This window comes from Panicum virgatum, chromosome 3N (genome assembly GCF_016808335.1).
Source record: "Panicum virgatum strain AP13 chromosome 3N, P.virgatum_v5, whole genome shotgun sequence".
Taxonomy (NCBI): domain Eukaryota; kingdom Viridiplantae; phylum Streptophyta; class Magnoliopsida; order Poales; family Poaceae; genus Panicum; species Panicum virgatum.
Genome location: NC_053147.1, coordinates 32,952,072 through 32,971,736, shown reverse-complemented (window position 1 = coordinate 32,971,736; position 19,665 = coordinate 32,952,072). Strand labels below are relative to the sequence as shown.

Here is a 19,665-nt window from a genome sequence, read left to right as displayed (position 1 = left end):
GCTTCTACTTTTGGACAGGGATATAATTTCTCTTGCTACGTAAGAACATGCATGGACTTGACATCATAAATTTAATTGTGCTCTCTACACATCCATTGTTGAAGAAACACTTGATCATTAGTTATTTGAATGTCCTTTGGCGCCACAAAATCACTCTGACGTAAGATACAAAGTTTCAAATCTCTGTTTCCAACAGGCACCTTGAAGAAAATTAATCGCGGCAGTTGCAGCATTACAAAAATATAGCCCACAGCATATTGAATCATCTTTTCCAACGTTAAAATCAAACACGAAATTGTACTATATATGTCCATGTGTATTTTTAAGATGAAGCTCGATATGAAATTGACAAACAGCAAAGAAAGATCGTCGAGACAAGTTTTAGAACAAAAAAAATATTATGCTGCCTTTAGCGTTTTTCTTTTTTGCAGTTTGTCAATTTCACAAATATCGAATTGAGCTTGATCTTCAAAAAATTCATGGTTGCTGTGTTCGCTTGGCTTGTCAGCCAACCAGCCAGCAGTACTGTTCTCTCATACTAAATTAGCACCAGCCAGTCAGCAGTACTGTTCTCTCATAACAAATCAGCACCAGCCATCAGTCATAGCCAAGCGAACACAGCAAAATATCACCTCCCACACATCACGCACCAGCACATTGCGTAGATTTCTCAATTACATATACTACCTGTTTTAATTTCAAAAAAATATTTCACAGAATAATAATGAAATAAAAAAAGTTTCATTCATCAAGGACAGCTTGTTATTCCAATCCTTACATTAATTCAGAACTTCATATTTTTAGCACCAAAAGTCGCAATTCATCTAGCTTCGCCTTTCAAGTGGTAAGACAGCAAATCTGGTGGGAAGCCCATTGAGCTGTCTGCGAGGTTCTTGCGTTTGAAGCAAACGTTGGATGAGGTAGTCGCAATCCATCTCTCCACATTGAGCTTCATGTGCTCGCACAGTTTCCGGTTGCCGCTGTGAACATAGATTTCTTCAAGAACCTTTGCATTGGCGGTGAAGAATTTTACCAGCCGTGTTCCAAAGCAGCTGGAGTTATTTTCCAGGCGAAACTGCAGGCCAATTCTTCTCAGGCTACTCTGCAAGCAGGTGAGCGAGTGCCCACTCAAGCCAGGGATGTCATCATCATCAGGAACCCGATCATGTTCGTCAGCAGTGGCGGAACGTGACCCAAGAGCAAGGGGGGCCAAATTGCAGCACGTGGCTACTAGCTGTGGACTTTGAATGGACAATAATATACCAGAGGCTGTGCGTTAATGGGACATTAGAAAAATTCCTTTGGGCAAACAGGGGCCGGAGCCCAGTTTCGCCTTTCAGTACCATCCGTGGCAATCACAGGATTCAGTCTGCGGCGCATGAAGCGGTCGACTGATTTCTCATAGTCCAGCCGATCTTTCCTTTCCAAGAATGCCGAGCCGTATTCAGGACTGTTGATGAAAGAGTTGGATGGCACAGTGCTGAGCTTCAGCCTGAGCTCCCGAACCACAGGGCAGCAGCGGAGCAGGTTGGCGAGGGCCGCCGCCGCCGCCTTGCTCGTGGTGGGATGGTGCGCGCCTTCCAGCTCCAGGCGCACGGCGTCGCGGAACGTGCACAGGAGCTCGGCCCGCCTCGCCTTGCCGACGGCGATGTCGTCGAGGCTGTTCATCCTGAGCTTGAGGACCCTGGCGTTGGTGAAGCTCCGGACGGACAGCCAGAACAGCACCCGCGTCCTGTCCGCGTCATCGCGGCTGGGGTAGTGGTAGCAGCTCCGGACGAAGTGTAGCTCTAGCACAGCCATGTCCGGCGCCGGCGATGTCAGGGAGACGTGGCGCTCGGTGCCCTTGTATCTCAGGTGTTGTTAGATTTATGGGCTTGACCCATATAAATAATCCTAATAAATCTCAAAGTCCCATTAGCGCTAAGAGGAGGTACACCATCTATTAGTCCCGTATTGCTAATGGACGAGGGTGTAAGAGGTTTTTCTCCCTTTAAATAAATACAGACCACCTCCCTCATGGGAAAAGTGAACCATACATCGCTATACGTGGAGTCCCCAAGGTTTGGGAATTCACAAAAAGATCTAATCTGAGTTAGGGTTTTGCCTCCTCTCGTTGTTGCGCCGCCACCAGTCTTCTCCATCCCGAGCGCCGGCGTGCACCGGCGAACGGGAAAGCAGGTCTCCGGAACCGCTCGCTCTTGTGATCCTGCACCAGGAGAGGGAGAATAAGATTTTTGGGAAGCGCTAAGCCCTACTGCTCATCTTCTTCGCCACGACTCGTCCTCCGTCCAAGTCAGGAGCTGCGGCGTACCGTCGTCTGCAACGCCGGTTGTTGCGCTCTGTTCGAAGGACCGTCTTCGTCTCGTCTGCGCCTTTCGTCTTCCCGACGGCTCCCGCACAGTACGTATTTTGTGATCAGATCTGTTTCATAATCATGTTTTCTGAAATCATGTTTATGATATACGTACTGTCTAGTATGTTAGAGTCATACATGCTAGGTTTAATTCTCGTCATGATAAATCTAGTTCGAAATTTAAACTTACAGTTGTATATTTTTCCAACAATCCAAAAACTTTATTATAGGTAATCTGTTGATTTAACAATGGCTGGTTTCGCTGAGTCACTGAGACCAGAAAAATTTACTGGCGTGAACTTTAAGATATGGAAGTCCAAGGTTCGCCTTTGGTTTACTGCTATGCACATCTGGGACATGAGACTTGGCAAGCCTGAGGGCGTACTTACTGCTGAAGAGCAGAAGAAGTACGATGAGGCCAATAATCTCTTTGTCGGATGTATCATTAGCAATCTGTCAGATGGATTAGTCAGTGTGTACATTGATGAGACAGAGGCAAAGACGCTGTGGGATGCTCTGGTTGCAAAATATGATGCAACAGATGCGGGTGATGAACCGTACCTCATGTAGAGTTTTCATGACAACAGGATGATGAATAACCGTTCTGTGGTGGAACAGGCGCATGAGGTGCAGTGCATTGTCAAAGATCTTGATCTCCTTAAGTGTCCTATTCCCGACAAGTTTGTGGCTAGATGCATTATTGCAAAGTTGCCTCCCCAGTGGACGAACTTTGCCACAACTCTGAAACACAAGAGAGGAGATATCAGTTGAAAATTTGGTAGCGACTCTTGATGTTGAGGAAAAGGCTCGGAAGAAGGACGTGCCTGAGAAAGGAGATCAAGGCCAGTCCAGCGCCAATCTAGTCCAAAAGTTCCCACATGGAAAGAACAAAGGGAACAGCAAGCCTAACAAGACCACTACCTTCAAGAAGAAGAAGAACAAAACTTTGGAAAAATGCTATGCATGTGGTAAGCTTGGACACTTCTCCAAGGAGTGCCCAGATCGGGCAGACCGCAGGGCCAAGAAACCAAATGAGTCCAAGGATGTCAACATGGTGACCATAAGCAATACTGGAGACGAGTACGGTAATTTACCTACAGTTCTTTCAGTTTTTCAATCCACGAGTTGGTGGTTTGATACGGGTGCTAATGTTCATGTGTGTGCTGACATCTCTATGTTTTCTTCTTACCAAACCGTCCAGGACTTCTCCGTGCTGATGGGGAACGATTCACATGCTTCTATTCATGGTGTTGGTATGGTAGATCTGAAGTTTACTTCGGGGAAGATTGTGCAGTTGAGGAACGTGCAGCATGTGCCCACTATCAACAAGAATCTGGTCAGCGGGTTAGTCCTATGCAAGGATGGGTTTAAGGTAGTGTTAGAGTCCATTAAATTTGTCGTGTCGAAACATGGACAATTCGTTGGTAAAGGCTATGATTGCGGAGGCTTGTTCCATTTTTCTCTTGCTGAATTTTGTAATAAGTCGGTGAACCATATTTGTGGCAACGTTAGCAATGATGCGAGTGTTTGGCATTCACGTTTATGTCATGTTAATTTTGGTTTGATGTCTCGGCTTTCCAGCATGTGTTTAATTCCGAAATTCACCATTGCTAAAGGTTCTAAGTGCCATAGTTGTGTGCAATCAAAGCAACCTCGGAAGCCTCACAAGGCTGCTGAGGATAGACACTTGGCACCTCTAGAACTCATACATTCTGATCTATGTGAGACGAATGGTGTGTTGACAAAAGGTGGGAAAAGATATTTCATGACGTTAATTGACGATGCGACTACATTTTGCTATGTTTATTTGTTGCGAACTAAGGACGAGGCGTTAGACTACTTTAAAATCTATAAAGTTGATGTTCAGAATCAACTAGAGAGAAAGATCAAGCGTCTAAGGTCAGATCGTGGTGCCGAGTATTTTCCCAAAATATTTGATGAATTTTTTGAGGAGCATGGAATTATTCATGAGAGGACGCCTCCCTATTCTCCCGAATCAAACAGGATTGCCGAGAGGAAAAACCGCACGGTGACTGACTTGGTTAACTCCATGTTAGACACAGCTGGTCTTTCTAAGGCATGGTGGGGGGAGGCTGTATTGACTTCGTGTCATGTCTTGAATAAAGTTCCAAACAAGAATCAAGATCAAACTCCATATGAGATGTGGAATGAGAGAAAACCATCACTTTCTTATCTGCGCACGTGGGGGTGCTTAGCGAAAGTTAATGTGCTTATTCCAAAGAAGTGCAAGTTGGGACCTAAGACAGTGGATTGTGTCTTTCTAGGATATAATGGGGACGTGGGTTCCCGATTTTCCGTCAGGTTCTAGATAACTCTCGTTGTAGGCGGAGCGAGACACACCGATCCGGCTTCAGATCCTAAAACCCGAATCCAGCAATCTTAGCACCACAACTCCTCTGGTTATCAACCGTGTCACAACCCGGTTGACCTCGCCAAGAAGGCTAATCCCTGCAAGCACAACGAAGAACACAAGCAAGAACTCGAAAGAAACGCAGCTCAAATAGAGTGACTCTGCAGATGATTGATTAATCTCACAAGTTGGGGTTTCACAAACCGATGAACGGCGACAACTGTTCTTGACAGAATGAATCTAAGCAAAACCCAAGTAACCTAATGGCGGCTGCTGTGTATATAGAAGAGAGAGGCTAGGGGGGCGGCCAAGGGGGTGGCCGGGCAACCCTAGGGAGTACAAGGCCTTCGGGCCCAAAAACTGGCGTCGCTGCATCCAGGCAGATTCTGGTCGTCATGTTGTTTCGACGATTCCCGTCGACTCTGAGCGTATTTTGATATGGGATCAGTTGGGTTGGAAATCTTATCTCCTTAGCTTTCCAACGATATATAGAACTCCCAAAACGAAGCCCGTATGTGGTCTGGGCGTCCGTTTTCGTGAGGCCTGCTCCTGCAGTCCGAACCGGACTCGCGAATAAATCGGACTTCAATGTGGATTGGGCTTTGAACTCTATCTTCGCTTGGGCCTTGGTCATATGCGTATTGGTCATGTCCTCATCATTCTCCCCTTCTTGGTTTTGAGTCGTCCTCGACTCAAAGTCGCTGATGCTTGCGGAAGTAGTTGTTCCCATTCTTGACATGATCCTGCGTTGGTCCCCTTCTTGAAATTGAACCTGTTGTGACAAAACAAACAAAGAAGAACAAGAGGAACTCTGCGTGATAGGATTAGTCTTAAAATAGCCCTCTTTTTCATCTAATTGTTGCATAGCAAAAGGAGATTTCAGATTTGAACACATATAAACACGATGCACCATGTACTCTCCTTTACAATTATAATTGCCAATAAAGTGATATGTACATCGAGATAACCATGGCAATCCAACACAATTAAATTTCTCCTCCAAACTACTAAGTGCACACAAAGTATCAAACTCTATATAACCCAAAGTATTTAAAGAAGACAACAATGTCCTTTCATCCTTTTCTGTAGCAATTGGAATCAAATGTTTATTTTTAGCATAAGTCTTTGGTTCCAAAATAAAAGGATCAATTTCCTTCACAAGTTGTGGCACAGGGATAAACATAGAACTATCACACAACTCTTCTTTATCACCAAATTTAGTAGAATATTTATCATGTGACAAAGTCAATTCAGATTTGGTGTCCACTAAATGTTGCTCTATTATAGCATGAGTGGTGGACAAATTCAGCACATCAAGAGAGCTCTTACCTGAGACAATTACCTGTTCCTTCTCTATCACCTTGTCTTCTGTTTTAGATACATGCTGCAAAATATTAGGTCCAACAGAAGACAAAGCGATATCTTTAATTTGTACAAAATCAGATTTAGAGGAAGACACTGTAACATCTGAAATAATCCATTCTTTTCTAAAAGGCTCATTCTTTCTTCTCTCTGCTCTTTCAAGATCGGCTTCTAAAATTTCAGTTGCAGTCATAGATTTAAGTGTAATTTTTCTTCCATTGTAGTTGAAAGAATATCTATTTGCAACCTTTTTATGTACCACATCATTTATATTAATCCATGGCGTTCCTAGCAATAAATGACATGCTTGCATGGGTACTATATCAAAATTAGCACTACTCTTGTAAAAACCAATGCTAAATTCAATATGTGCAATTTCAGTTACCTTAATCTTATCGTAAGAATTTACCCATTGCATGTAGTATGGATGTGGATGTGGCTTTGTGGTCAGACCAAGCTTCTCGACTAGCTCTAAACTTGCAAGGTTGGTGCAAGTCTCACCATCAATGATGACTCGGCAACGTCGTTCCATCACGGCAAAGAAAGTCTGGAACAAATTGTTGAATTGATTTTGCTCCACTTTCTCCATTTGAGAACTCAACACTCGTTGAGCAATCTCAGTGTTTCCTGACATTGTTAGTAAGTAGACAAGAGAAAACACAAAAAGGTTATCCCTATCAACTACTATATGTGGATGTGGATGGTGGAAACACAATCTCGCACGTCTTACCAAGCTCTTACAAGTGTTCTTACCAATACAAAGCAGAGGATGGTACAACCGGTGGCTGGTTCGTGATACCTGTGAGGAAGTGGTACCAAGATTGCAAGATCCTTTGGGTGTACTGATCTGAAGTAATATGTGGAGCTTCGGGGGGCTTTATTTAGTAGCAAGGATTAGCACAATTGAAAATCAGATAGCAAAAATTGAATAAATATCCAAAGTACTTATCAATGTTGCTGGCCTAAACGTGTTCCTAGAACTAGTTCAAGCAAGCAAGCGACATATACCAAGCACAAAGGACACAAAAGGATGCAAGCACTTCTGATTTTTTTTCTTTTTTTTTGTGCGGCTCTTTTTTATGCACTTGCCTTTTTCTTTCTTTCTTTTTCTATTCAAAAGTGCCACAAGAGCAAGAGACAACTCCACACTATCACAAAATTGTTGTCTGTAAATTACAGATTTGCTACATAAACTTATACAGTCTGTTTGACAAATTTAGAGACCCCAAACACGAAAACTTACAACACGAAAGTTGTAGATACTCTTTTTATCTTTCTTTTCAATATATGGAAAGTCTCTTTTGGATAAAGGAAGTAGAAGATATTGACCCCGAAATACAGACTACTCAGAAATTTCTGGGTAACCAACAGATTGGCTTCCAATACAGATTAGGCGCAGATAACTATGTTTTCTGGAATTCTCACAATTTATTAAGTTGTAGATAATTTCACAAGCTTTCCAGAAAGTACTAGAACACAAAAATCCGAGTTCGTATGTGAGAGATATCAACAAAATACCGAACTGGACAGAAACAAGTCCGAACCGGACGTGATGACGAGATGGAAAAGGACACGGTGACACGATGCAAAACTCAAACCAATCTAAGAACTCGATCTAAACCAGCAACAAGACCACGACTATGGACACAAACTCAATGATGCGGACTCCGATATCAAAATATGTAATGGCTTAAAAGGGCTAATGGGATGGGAAAACAACACGAACACAAAATTTTCTAGGGCTTTTTGGTGGACTGTGGGACAATGGCGAAATTGATGAAACTAAAGATAGATGTGAAACCTGACAGTAAACCTGAGTCTCTGAATACCAAATAATGGGGACATGGGTTCCCGATCTTCCGTCAGGTTCTAGATAACTCTCGTTGTAGGCGGAGCGAGACACACCGATCCGGCTTCAGATCCTAAAACCCGAATCCAGCAATCTTAGCACCACAACTCCTCTGGTTATCAACCGTGTCACAACCCGGTTGACCTCGCCAAGAAGGCTAATCCCTGCAAGCACAACGAAGAACACAAGCAAGAACTCGAAAGAAACGCAGCTCAAATAGAGTGACTCTGCAGATGATTGATTAATCTCACAAGTTGGGGTTTCACAAACCGATGAACGGCGACAACTGTTCTTGACAGAATGAATCTAAGCAAAACCCAAGTAACCTAATGGCGGCTGCTGTGTATATAGAAGAGAGAGGCTAGGGGGGCGGCCAAGGGGGTGGCCGGGCAACCCTAGGGAGTACAAGGCCTTCGGGCCCAAAAACTGGCGTCGCTGCATCCAGGCAGATTCTGGTCGTCATGTTGTTTCGACGATTCCCGTCGACTCTGAGCGTATTTTGATATGGGATCAGTTGGGTTGGAAATCTTATCTCCTTAGCTTTCCAACGATATATAGAACTCCCAAAACGAAGCCCGTATGTGGTCTGGGCGTCCGTTTTCGTGAGGCCTGCTCCTGCAGTCCGAACCGGACTCGCGAATAAATCGGACTTCAATGTGGATTGGGCTTTGAACTCTATCTTCGCTTGGGCCTTGGTCATATGCGTATTGGTCATGTCCTCATCAGGATATGCTCAGAGGAGCATTGCTTATAGATTCTTAGTGGTTAAATCTGAGATACCAGATGTGTATGTTGATACTATTATGGAATCTCGTGATGCAATATTTTTTGAGAATATTTTTCCTATGAAAGATATGCATAGCAATTCTAGATTTTCGACAGAGATAACTCCTTAACCTGCGGTACCTATCGAGTCTTCTAAAAAATCCGATGAACATGAGCATGTCCTAGAGAAGGATGACAGTGAAGTTCCTAGAAGGAGCAAGAGAAAATCCTTTGGTGACGATTTCACTGTGTACCTTGTGGACAATACTCCCACATCCATTGCAGAGGCATATGCATCTTCAGATGCAGATGATTGGAAAGAAATAGTCCAAAGTGAGATGGACTCAATTCTTTCCAATCGAACATGGGAGCTCACTGAACGACCCTATAGTTGCAAGCCAGTAGGATATAAGTGAATATTCAAGAAAAAACTTAAGTCTGACGGTATTAATGACAAGTACAAAGCTCGGCTTGTTACTAAAGGGTACACACAAAAGGAAGATGAAGACTTGTTTGATACTTATTCACCTGTCGCTAGATTGACCACTATTCGAGCATTAATTTCCTTGGCTGCCTCATATGGTCTTATCATTCATCAGATGGATGTTAAGACAGCTTTCCTAAATGGAGAGTTGGATAAGGAGATCTATATGGATCAGCTTGATGGATTTGTAATGAAAGGTCAAGAAAGCAAGGTGTGTAAGCTTTTGAAGTCTTTGTATGGGTTGAAACAAGCACCTAAGCAATGGCATGAGAAGTTCGACAGAACTTTAACTTCTGTGGGCTTTGTCATTAATGAGGCTGATAGATGTGTGTACTATCGCTATGGTGGGAGTGGAGGAGTGATATTATGCTTGTATGTAGATGACATACTGATCTTTGGCACAAACATTGATGTGATCAATAAGGCCAAGTCATTTCTTTCAAAGAACTTTGATATGAAGGATCTAGGAGAAGCTGATGTTATCCTTAACATCAAGCTTATTAAGGTTGAGAATGGGATTACTCTTTCACAATCTCATTATGTGGAAAAGGTCTTGAGCCGTTTTGACTATATCGACAGCAAGCTTTCTCCAACACCTTATGACCCTAGTGTGATGTTGAGAAAGAACAGGAAAATTGCCAAAGATTAATTGAGATATTCGCAGATTATTGGTTTACTCATGTACTTAGTGTAACACCCGGTTTATAAAAGAACATAAACCGAGCAATCATATACGTGCCAGGATCAAGTCACACGTATATACAACAGAATGAACAGTATATCATAGCACATATCACGTAAAAAGACATAATAAAGCGAAATACGAATGTTATTTATTACAATAATGACAAAATGTCTGATACAGCGGAAGCGAAGTACAAAATACGGTAAAAGCTCTCCAAAGCTGAAGCAGGGCGCCACAGGGACGTCGACTGGGAGACGAAGCACCTAGAAGTCCTCGTAGTCCTGGTAGCGCTGGACGAACTCCCTCGTGTCGGCAGGAACTGAGCAGCAGTAGCGTAGCCAAGAGGAAAAAGTAGAGAAGAGGCAAGAGTGAGTACACAACTTGTACTCAACAAGTATAACACAAACTATGAGGCTCTAGGCTGGCTGACTCAACTGCATTAGCTTTTAAGTGTTGGCAAAAATTTTATTAACGCTATTTACTACGAGTTGATGAATTACCATTAACCCAGTTACATAGTAATTAATCAGAATTAATTATACTACTACTGAGTACCAAACCGAAATCAAGCCACCAAGGTAACCCCGAGAAGCACCTCCCTCGTCGGAAGGAGATAACTTCACTAATCAAAAGGAGGATCTGGGCCGCTCATAACCGTGAGCACGGCTAGTATACCAGTTTTACACTCTGCAGAGGTTGCACATCTTTACCCACAAGTCGTGAGCTACGCCAGTTGTTCATCACACTTCCTTAGGTGAGATGGCCAGCGACTCACTACGAGGCCTTTAAAAAGAATCCCGTTGGTAAGGCGTAACCGCGAGAGTTAGGTCGGCGACGATGGGGCCCACCTCCGGGGGTACAAGCACAGGAGCGCAATCCAAGCACAGACCAAGCCGGAGGAGCAGGGACCATTGAAGCTTACTACTCTTGCCCCGCAGGTAAGTTACTCCAAACCAAAAGGATCTAATTATTACGCCAAGTCTATCCCATTCTAGCCTTGTGGTAGCGCTGTTGTCCCAGGTTGTCGCTCTATGAACCGGTCCTTATGGAGAGTGGCCAACCAAGCACTAAGCACCGTGCTGGCCCCCTAAACCATGTTTCTACAAAAACATCTTTTAACGAGACGTGAGCCACTCAAGCCACACAGAGTGCCACTCTCAGAATTAAGTTCAAGTAAACCATTAATCAAATTAATTATAAAGGACCAAAGTGTGTTATAGCGCAGCAACCTAGCACAACTAACCAAAATGCAACCCATAGGTATATATAAAGGATATAAAGTGGCTAGGAAATCCTTATAGGCATACAGTATTAAAATGCAGTATGAAATTGTAATTAAAGTGATAGGTTGTTCATGTTATACTTGCCTTCCTCGTACTGCTCTGGCTGCTGCTCAAACTGCTCCGAAGACGGCTGCTCCGGGTACTGGTACTGAGGCTCCTCAGATGGATCAACGTCTACTCACGAACACATGGCCAAAACAATGCATAACAAAAATAAGCATACAAGCAAACACTAACGAAAAGCTAAGAAACAGTACATCAATACATAAAAACAACAAGAAAAACTAAGCTAAAACTATTCTACGCGTTACAACGATCGCGTGGATATAAAGAACGCTAAAAACGGAGCTAAAACGCATTTTCTGGGCTAAAAACAAGTTCTAGGGGCTTATTTGTAAGAAAACTGGAGTTTCAGGGGCTTTTCTGCTAAAACCGAGGGCCTAAACATAAATACTGAAAAGATCCAGGGGCTAACACGCAAAAAGACTAAGCCTGGACGGCGGGTTCAAATTCTAGGAAGCTCAGGGGTGTTCTTGCAAAGTTTTGGGCCTATCTGCGATTATTTTTCAAAATAGGTGGACTGCGGGTTGATTCTGGGAGAACTGGGGGGTTCTTTAACAAAATTGCCACAGCGAAACGGTATCCTAGGATATTGGCCGTTGGATCGCGATCTGGCGGCCTGGATCTGAATGGGGGGTTGATCTAATCGTGGCCATCGCTTTTGGATCCGATGGCTGAGAACAGAAGGGCGCGCGGGCGGCGGCGGAGCTCGCCGGAGCTCTGCTCCGCGGCGGCAAGCTCGACGGGGAAGGCCAAAACGGCGCTCCAGGGGTCACTTCGGGCCGGGTTTTGGTCGTGGGGCAAGCCCGTGGCACGCGCAAGCCACTGGGGCGCTCAGGGGAAAGGATTGGGCCGCGGGACGCCGTGCACGGCGGAGATGGCGGGCGAACCCGGCGGGGCATCGCCGGGGCGAGCTCGCGCGGCCTCAGGGGTGCGCTACAGACCTAAGCAACTAGCGCAAAAGCACGAAGGGGCCTTGGGGTGCTCACCGAGGGCCTGAAACGGCAAGGGCGCGACGTAGGACGAGTCGGCGGCGAGATCAGGCGGAGACGCTGGATGGAGGTCGCGGTCCGGGCGGTGCTGGGCTACTCCGGGCTCCTGGGCCGCACGGATCGACGAGTGGTGGCGCTGCGAAGCCGAGCGAGGGGTTAGGAAGGGCCGAGGGCCTCTGGCGATGAGAAATTGCACCGGCGGAACAGCTTACCGGCGGTGGTGGTCGAGCCGAAATCCGGTGCGGGTGCGTCTCGAACCGGGGCAAGCGAGCTCAGGCTTGGCCTTGGGCGCGAGGTGGGGATCCAGCGGTGGTTGGCCGAGGCTGGGGGGGCCGTGGAGTGACTGGTTCGCGGCGGCGCAAGGGACTCAGCGCGGCGGAGCGGTGCGGAGCGAGGGGGAAGGCAGCGCTCTAGGGAGGATAGGGTGCAGGGGGTGCGGCCTGGGCGTTTAAAGGAGGCCGGGCGGGGATTGCGGCGGGGCGCCGCGGGATTAGGATCCCGGCGACCTCGCCGGTGATCTCGGGGGCCGTTGCGGAGCCGGGAAGGAAGGGGAGAAGAGGGGGCTGACGCGCGGGCCCGGCGTGGCAGAGGGAGAAACGGGGCGAGCGGCGCGGGCGTGAGCGTGCGCGCGGGACGGGCCGTTGCGCGGGGAGGCCGGCTGGGCCAGCGGAGTGAACTGGGCCGAGGGGGTGTGGGCCGCGCGTGTAGGCTGGGCCGGGTTGGAGAAAAGGGCTGGGCCCATGCGGGAGAAAAGGGCCACGGGCAAGGGATGGGCTGGACTGGGCTTGGGGTTTGGGTTTGAGTTTTGTTTTGGGTTTTGGGTTCCTTTCCTTTTTCTTCTTCTATTTCTTTTCCTTTCTAATTTCTAATTCAAACAAGTTTGAATTCAAATTTGAATTTGAATTCAAACACACTCAAACAATTAAAACTATGCACCAGCATGAATGCAACACAAAAGTTTAAACCTATGGTAAAATTTTAATTACTTAAAGAACAAAATTGAATTAAATGCCCTACTAAACACAATAAACCTTAGAAATAGAATAAAGCCATTTTAATTTATTACTAAATACAGAAATTTAAAGTTAGGGTGTTACATACCCTACCCCCTTAAAGAGATCTCGTCCCCGAGATTTAGCTGGGCTGGCTAGCAAAGAGATCTGGATATGTCTTCTTCAACTCATCTTCTCGCTCCCATGTAGCCTCAGCTTCACTGTGGTGACTCCACTGAACTCTGCACATCTTGATGCGCTTGTTCCGAGTAACCCTCTCTGATGTCTCCAGAATCTTCACCGGATGCTCAGTATAAGTCAGATCCTCCTGGACATCTACTCCATCCAGGGGTGCCTGCTCCTCGGGTACTCGCAAACACCTCTTCAGCTGAGATATATGGAAGACATCATGAACTCCCGAGAGACTGAGAGGTAACTCCAGGCGATAAGCAACTTCGCCTTTCCGCTCTAGCACCTTGAATGGCCCCACATACCGAGGTGCTAACTTCCCTTTGACATTAAATCTGCGGATTCCTCTCATCGGAGACACCTTCAGATACACATAATCACCGACACTGAAAGTCAGGTCCCTCCGTTTGCCATCTGCATAGCTCTTCTGTCTGCTCTGTGCAATCCTCAGATTTTCCCGCACAGCCTGAACCATCTGCTCTGCATCATCTATGATCTCAGGACCGAAGAGCTGCTTTTCACCAATCTGATCCCAATAGAGAGGAGTCCTGCATTTTCTGCCATACAATGCCTCAAATGGGGACTTCTTTAGACTGGCCTGATAGCTGTTGTTATATGAGAACTCAGCAAATGACAGGCACTTATCCCAACTAGTACCATACTGAATAGCACAAGCTCTCAGCATATCCTCCAACACTTGGTTGGTTCTCTCTGTCTGCCCATCTGTCTGAGGGTGATAAGCCGTACTGAAACGCAGCTTCGTATCCAACGAATCATGGAGCTGCTCCCAGAAACGAGAAGTGAACTGAGACCCTCTATCAGATATAATCTTCTTCGGCACACCATGCAAGCAGACAATCCGAGAGATGTACAACTCTGCAAGTCTAGCACCGGAGTAAGTAGTGTTCACTGGAATGAAGTGAGCAACCTTCGTCAGACGATCCACTACTACCCAAATGGAGTTGTACCCTTTCTGAGTACGAGGCAATCCAACAATGAAGTCCATAGTGATTTCCTCCCATTTCCACTCTGGAATCTTCAAAGGCTGTAATAGACCTGCTGGCCTCTGATGCTCAGCCTTGACACGCTGACAGGTGTCACAAATAGCCACGTACTCTGCCACTGAACGCTTCATCCCATACCACCAGAAACGTTCCTTCAGATCATAGTACATCTTCGTGCTGCCCGGATGAATAGAGTAAGCTGTATCATGGGCCTCACTCAGAATCAACTTCCGAAGATCATGCACATCAGGCACGCAGATCCGGTTCTTGTACCACAAGGTACCCTGATCATCCTCTCTGAAATGAGGAGCCTTGCCCTTCTTAAGCAACTCACGAATCTCCTGCAGCTTCTCATCATCTTTCTGATGCTGCCGGATCTCTGCCTCTAGAGTCGGTACTGCCTCAAATGCTGCACTGGAGGTATGATGCAAGAAGCCCAGACTCAACTGCTCGAACTCCTCGCATAACTCTGGAGGCATCTGGAAAGCCACGGCCATGTTGACATAACTTCTTCTGCTCAGAGCATCTGCTACAACATTGGCCTTGCCCGGGTGATAGTGAATCTCCAGATCATAGTCCTTGACCAACTCTAGCCATCTTCTCTGCCGCATGTTCAGCTCATTCTGCGTGAAAATATACTTGAGGCTCTTGTGATCAGTGTAGATATCACACCGCTGCCCATACAAGTAATGCCTCCAAATCTTCAGAGCATGCACAACTGCGGCTAACTCAAGATCATGAGTAGGATAATTCAGCTCATGCCGGCGTAGCTGCCGTGAAGCATAAGCTATCACTCTGCCCTCCTGCATCAGAACACACCCAAGACCATCCTTCGAAGCATCACAATATACCGTGAACCTCTTCGTCTGGTCTGGCAGAGTCAGGACTGGCGCCGTAGTCAACCTTTTCTTCAGCTCATCAAAGGCCATCTGACGCTCATCAGTCCATACGAAAGCCACATTCTTCTCTAGCAAAGAAGTCAAAGGCTTCGCGATCTTGGAGAAATTCTCAATGAACCTCCGATAATATCCTGCTAAGCCCAAGAAGGACCTGACTTCCTTTACTGTCTGCGGTGTCTCCCACTCGAGCACATCCTTCACCTTGCTTGGATCAACAGCAATGCCTCCCTGAGAGATAACATGACCGAGGAATGGAACCTCGTCAATCCAGAACTCGCACTTGCTGAACTTGGCATACAACTGATGCTCTCTCAGTCTCTGCAATACGAGTCTCAGATGCTCCTCATGCTCTTCTTCTGTCTTGGAGAAGATCAGAATATCATCAATGAAAATCACCACAAAGACATCCAGATAATCCATGAAAACCATGTTCATCAGATGCATAAAGTAAGCCGGGGCATTAGTCAAGCCGAAAGACATGACTGTATACTCATATAGCCCGTACTTGCAGGTGAATGCCGTCTTCGGAATATCCCCAGGACGGATCCTCAGCTGAAAATAACCCGAACGAAGATCAATCTTCGAGAATATACGAGCACCTCGAAGCAGATCAAAGAGATCCTCAATACGGGGCAGTGGATGCTTGTTCTTGATAGTGACTGCATTCAGCTCCCGATAATCGACACACATCCTCTTCGAGCCATCCTTCTTATCTACCAGCAACAACGGAAAAGCCCAAGGAGAGAAGCTGCGACGGATATAGCCCTTGGCTAGCAACTCATCAATAGTCTTCTTTACTTCTTCATGCTCTATGGGTGCCATACGGTAGGGCCGCTTTGCAATAGGAGCTGTGCCAGGCAAGAGATCAATACAAAACTCAATGGCGCGTTCAGGCGGCATACCTGGCAAATCATCCGGAAAGACATCCGGGAATTCAGACACCACGCGAATACCGTCCGTGGGCCTAGCCTCCATCTGATGAAGAAATCCAGAAGGCTCTACTGCACTGATAACAACCTCTTGGCCGCTGGAAGCTGATAGCAAGACTGTCCTCTGAGCACAATCTATCCGAACTCCCCACTTGGCCAGAGTCTCCATTCCCAGAATGACATCAATGCCCTTGGTGTCTAGCACCATCAGATCAGTACAGAACTCTACTCCCCTCAAAGAAACACTGACTCTCGGGCAGTAAGTGTGAGACCTCAACTGTCCTCCCGGTGAAGATACTAACAGGCACCTCTTTAATGTGCTAGTATGAATACCATGATGCTCGACAAAAGACTGAGTAATGAAGGAATGCGTAGCACCAGTATCAAAAAGCACTGTAGCTGGATATGAATTAACCATGAACGTACCAATAACCATGTTGGGAGCCTCGGCCGCTGACTCGGCCGTCACGTGGTTCACCCTGCCCTGTGCTGGCGCCCTGGGCTGAGCTGGGCGCCCCTGCTGTCCCGCCTGCGCCTTCCGGGGGCAAGCGTTGGCGTAGTGCCCCGGCTGGCCGCAGTGAAAGCAGGTGCGTGGAGGTCCCTGAGCCTGCTGTCCGGTAGGAGCTGCCGGACGTGGAGCCTGCGGTGCCGGTGGAGCTGGTGGAGCACCACGAGCCGGAGGTGCCGGTAACCTCGGGCCCTGACCTGCCTGCTGCTGTCGAGGCGGGTACTGCTGCGGTGGCCTCTGCTGGTACTGCTGAGGAGGCCGGTACTGAGGCTGGTACTGCTGGGGCTGCTGGAGTCGTGGACGAGTGTTGCTACCGGAAGCAACGGGAACAACCTTCCTCTTCTTGTCCTCCATCTCCAAGTGCTTACGCTCAGTGTTGAGCGCACTGTCAACCAGATGGTTGAAGTCGTCGAAGCGGAGGTTGAGCAGCGCGTACTGGAGGTAGTCCTCAAGACCCTCCATGAAGTGCTCCTGCTTCTTGCGGTCATCCGCAACCTCGGCAGGGGCGTAGCGAGCCAGCTGAAGAAAGCGATCACGATACTCCGTGACCGACATAGTCCCCTGAATTCACAAAGACGGATAGATATCGAGAGATTAACTCAAGATTCATAAGGATAGAACAAGGGGCATTAGCTCAAAAGAAAACGCTGAATGATTATACTTAAGATTACCTGCTTCAGTGCAAGGAACTCCTTCTGTTTCATCTTCATAACGCCCGCGGGGACGTTGTGGCTACGGAAACGCTCCCTGAACTGGAGCCAGGTGAGAGACTCGCGGTCGTGAACTGGGTGGGACTCCCACCAGTCCAGAGCTGCACCTCGCAGCTGTCCTGCTGCGTACAAGACGCGCTCACGGTCATCGCACTGGGCGATGTCCAGCTGACGCTCCACTGCACGGAGCCAGTCGTCAGCCTGAAGAGGGTCGGACGTGTGAGAGAACGTCGGCGGGTGACCCCTCAGGAACTCAGCACGCCTGTCGCGAGGCTGCGGCGGTGGAGGAGGCGGAGGCTGAGTGTGAGCGTGCTGAAGAGCCTGAACAGTGTTGTTCAGGGTAGCCATCATCTGCATCTGGAGCTGAAAGTACTGCTCCGGAGTCAAGGGCGGAGGCATCGGGATCCCAGTACCCTGGTTGTTCTGACCCTGCTGCTGGCCAGAACCGGAACCGGTGCTCCTGGTGTTCACCATCTGATTTGAACAAAAGATTTCACGAGTAAGGATATTGCAGGAATAAATTCAGATGGATATGATAACTCTTTGCGGAAAAAGACTCAGCCATGATAAAGTAGACAGGATAGAGTTGACTGTTTCACCCCCAACGATCTAACTCATTTTATTAATTAGTTAACTTTAACATCTGAGTGATTTTCTTTAAACAAATTTAAACTACTAAGCTATGCAATCATTCAAAAATCCAAATCAACCATGTAGCATAATAACAAGCAGACAATTTTCACAACTTAGCCGAGTTTAGCAAAAGACTCGACTAACACAACGCGTCGCAGAACGTGCTATCGTATTATTATAAAAAGGTCACCTAGCTATGCTCATGGTGGTCAGATGACTGATTCAGGCCAAAATCTACGAAACTATTCTTCAGAGAGAGAAATCAAGGCAAGAAGGGTAAAAAGTCATAGAAGTCAAGGGATATAATAGTAAAATAGTCTCAGCAGTCAAGGATTGGTGAGAAGAAGTCCTAAAACTCAACCAGTTCTATCTAGGCTTCGTCCTACAGTCGATACGGCTCTGATACCACTCTGTAACACCCGGTTTATAAAAGAACATAAACCGAGCAATCATATACGTGCCAGGATCAAGTCACACGTATATACAACAGAATGAACAGTATATCATAGCACATATCACGTAAAAAGACATAATAAAGCGAAATACGAATGTTATTTATTACAATAATGACAAAATGTCTGATACAGCGGAAGCGAAGTACAAAATACGGTAAAAGCTCTCCAAAGCTGAAGCAGGGCGCCACAGGGACGTCGACTGGGAGACGAAGCACCTAGAAGTCCTCGTAGTCCTGGTAGCGCTGGACGAACTCCCTCGTGTCGGCAGGAACTGAGCAGCAGTAGCGTAGCCAAGAGGAAAAAGTAGAGAAGAGGCAAGAGTGAGTACACAACTTGTACTCAACAAGTATAACACAAACTATGAGGCTCTAGGCTGGCTGACTCAACTGCATTAGCTTTTAAGTGTTGGCAAAAATTTTATTAACGCTATTTACTACGAGTTGATGAATTACCATTAACCCAGTTACATAGTAATTAATCAGAATTAATTATACTACTACTGAGTACCAAACCGAAACCAAGCCACCAAGGTAACCCCGAGAAGCACCTCCCTCGTCGGAAGGAGATAACTTCACTAATCAAAAGGAGGATCTGGGCCGCTCATAACCGTGAGCACGGCTAGTATACCAGTTTTACACTCTGCAGAGGTTGCACATCTTTACCCACAAGTCGTGAGCTACGCCAGTTGTTCATCACACTTCCTTAGGTGAGATGGCCAGCGACTCACTACGAGGCCTTTAAAAAGAATCCCGTTGGTAAGGCGTAACCGCGAGAGTTAGGTCGGCGACGATGGGGCCCACCTCCGGGGGTACAAGCACAGGAGCGCAATCCAAGCACAGACCAAGCCGGAGGAGCAGGGACCATTGAAGCTTACTACTCTTGCCCCGCAGGTAAGTTACTCCAAACCAAAAGGATCTAATTATTACGCCAAGTCTATCCCATTCTAGCCTTGTGGTAGCGCTGTTGTCCCAGGTTGTCGCTCTATGAACCGGTCCTTATGGAGAGTGGCCAACCAAGCACTAAGCACCGTGCTGGCCCCCTAAACCATGTTTCTACAAAAACATCTTTTAACGAGACGTGAGCCACTCAAGCCACACAGAGTGCCACTCTCAGAATTAAGTTCAAGTAAACCATTAATCAAA

The 19,665-nt window shown here is 46.7% G+C and overlaps 1 protein-coding gene across 1 annotated transcript; it reads right to left on the bottom strand.

Annotated features, from left to right (window-relative positions):
- Positions 1 to 744: 744 nt before the first annotated feature.
- Positions 745 to 1,842, bottom strand: LOC120665746. Its single transcript, XM_039945407.1, has 2 exons — positions 1,341 to 1,842; positions 745 to 1,176 (listed from the first exon to the last, which is right to left on the bottom strand). The coding sequence occupies exons 1-2, from the start codon at positions 1,798 to 1,800 to the stop codon at positions 821 to 823; spliced, it is 816 nt and encodes a 271-aa protein (XP_039801341.1). The 5' UTR covers positions 1,801 to 1,842; the 3' UTR covers positions 745 to 820.
- Positions 1,843 to 19,665: the final 17,823 nt, after the last annotated feature.

Bases quoted from the DNA above. Each gene is read 5' to 3' on its own strand.
- LOC120665746 (XM_039945407.1), bottom strand. From the start codon at position 1,800: ATGGCTGTGCTAGAGCTACACTTCGTCCGGAGCTGCTACCACTACCCC. The intron at 1,177-1,340 runs CTGAAAGGCGAA...GTTCCGCCACTG, and splicing joins TGTGATTGCCACGGATGGTA to CTGACGAACATGATCGGGTT.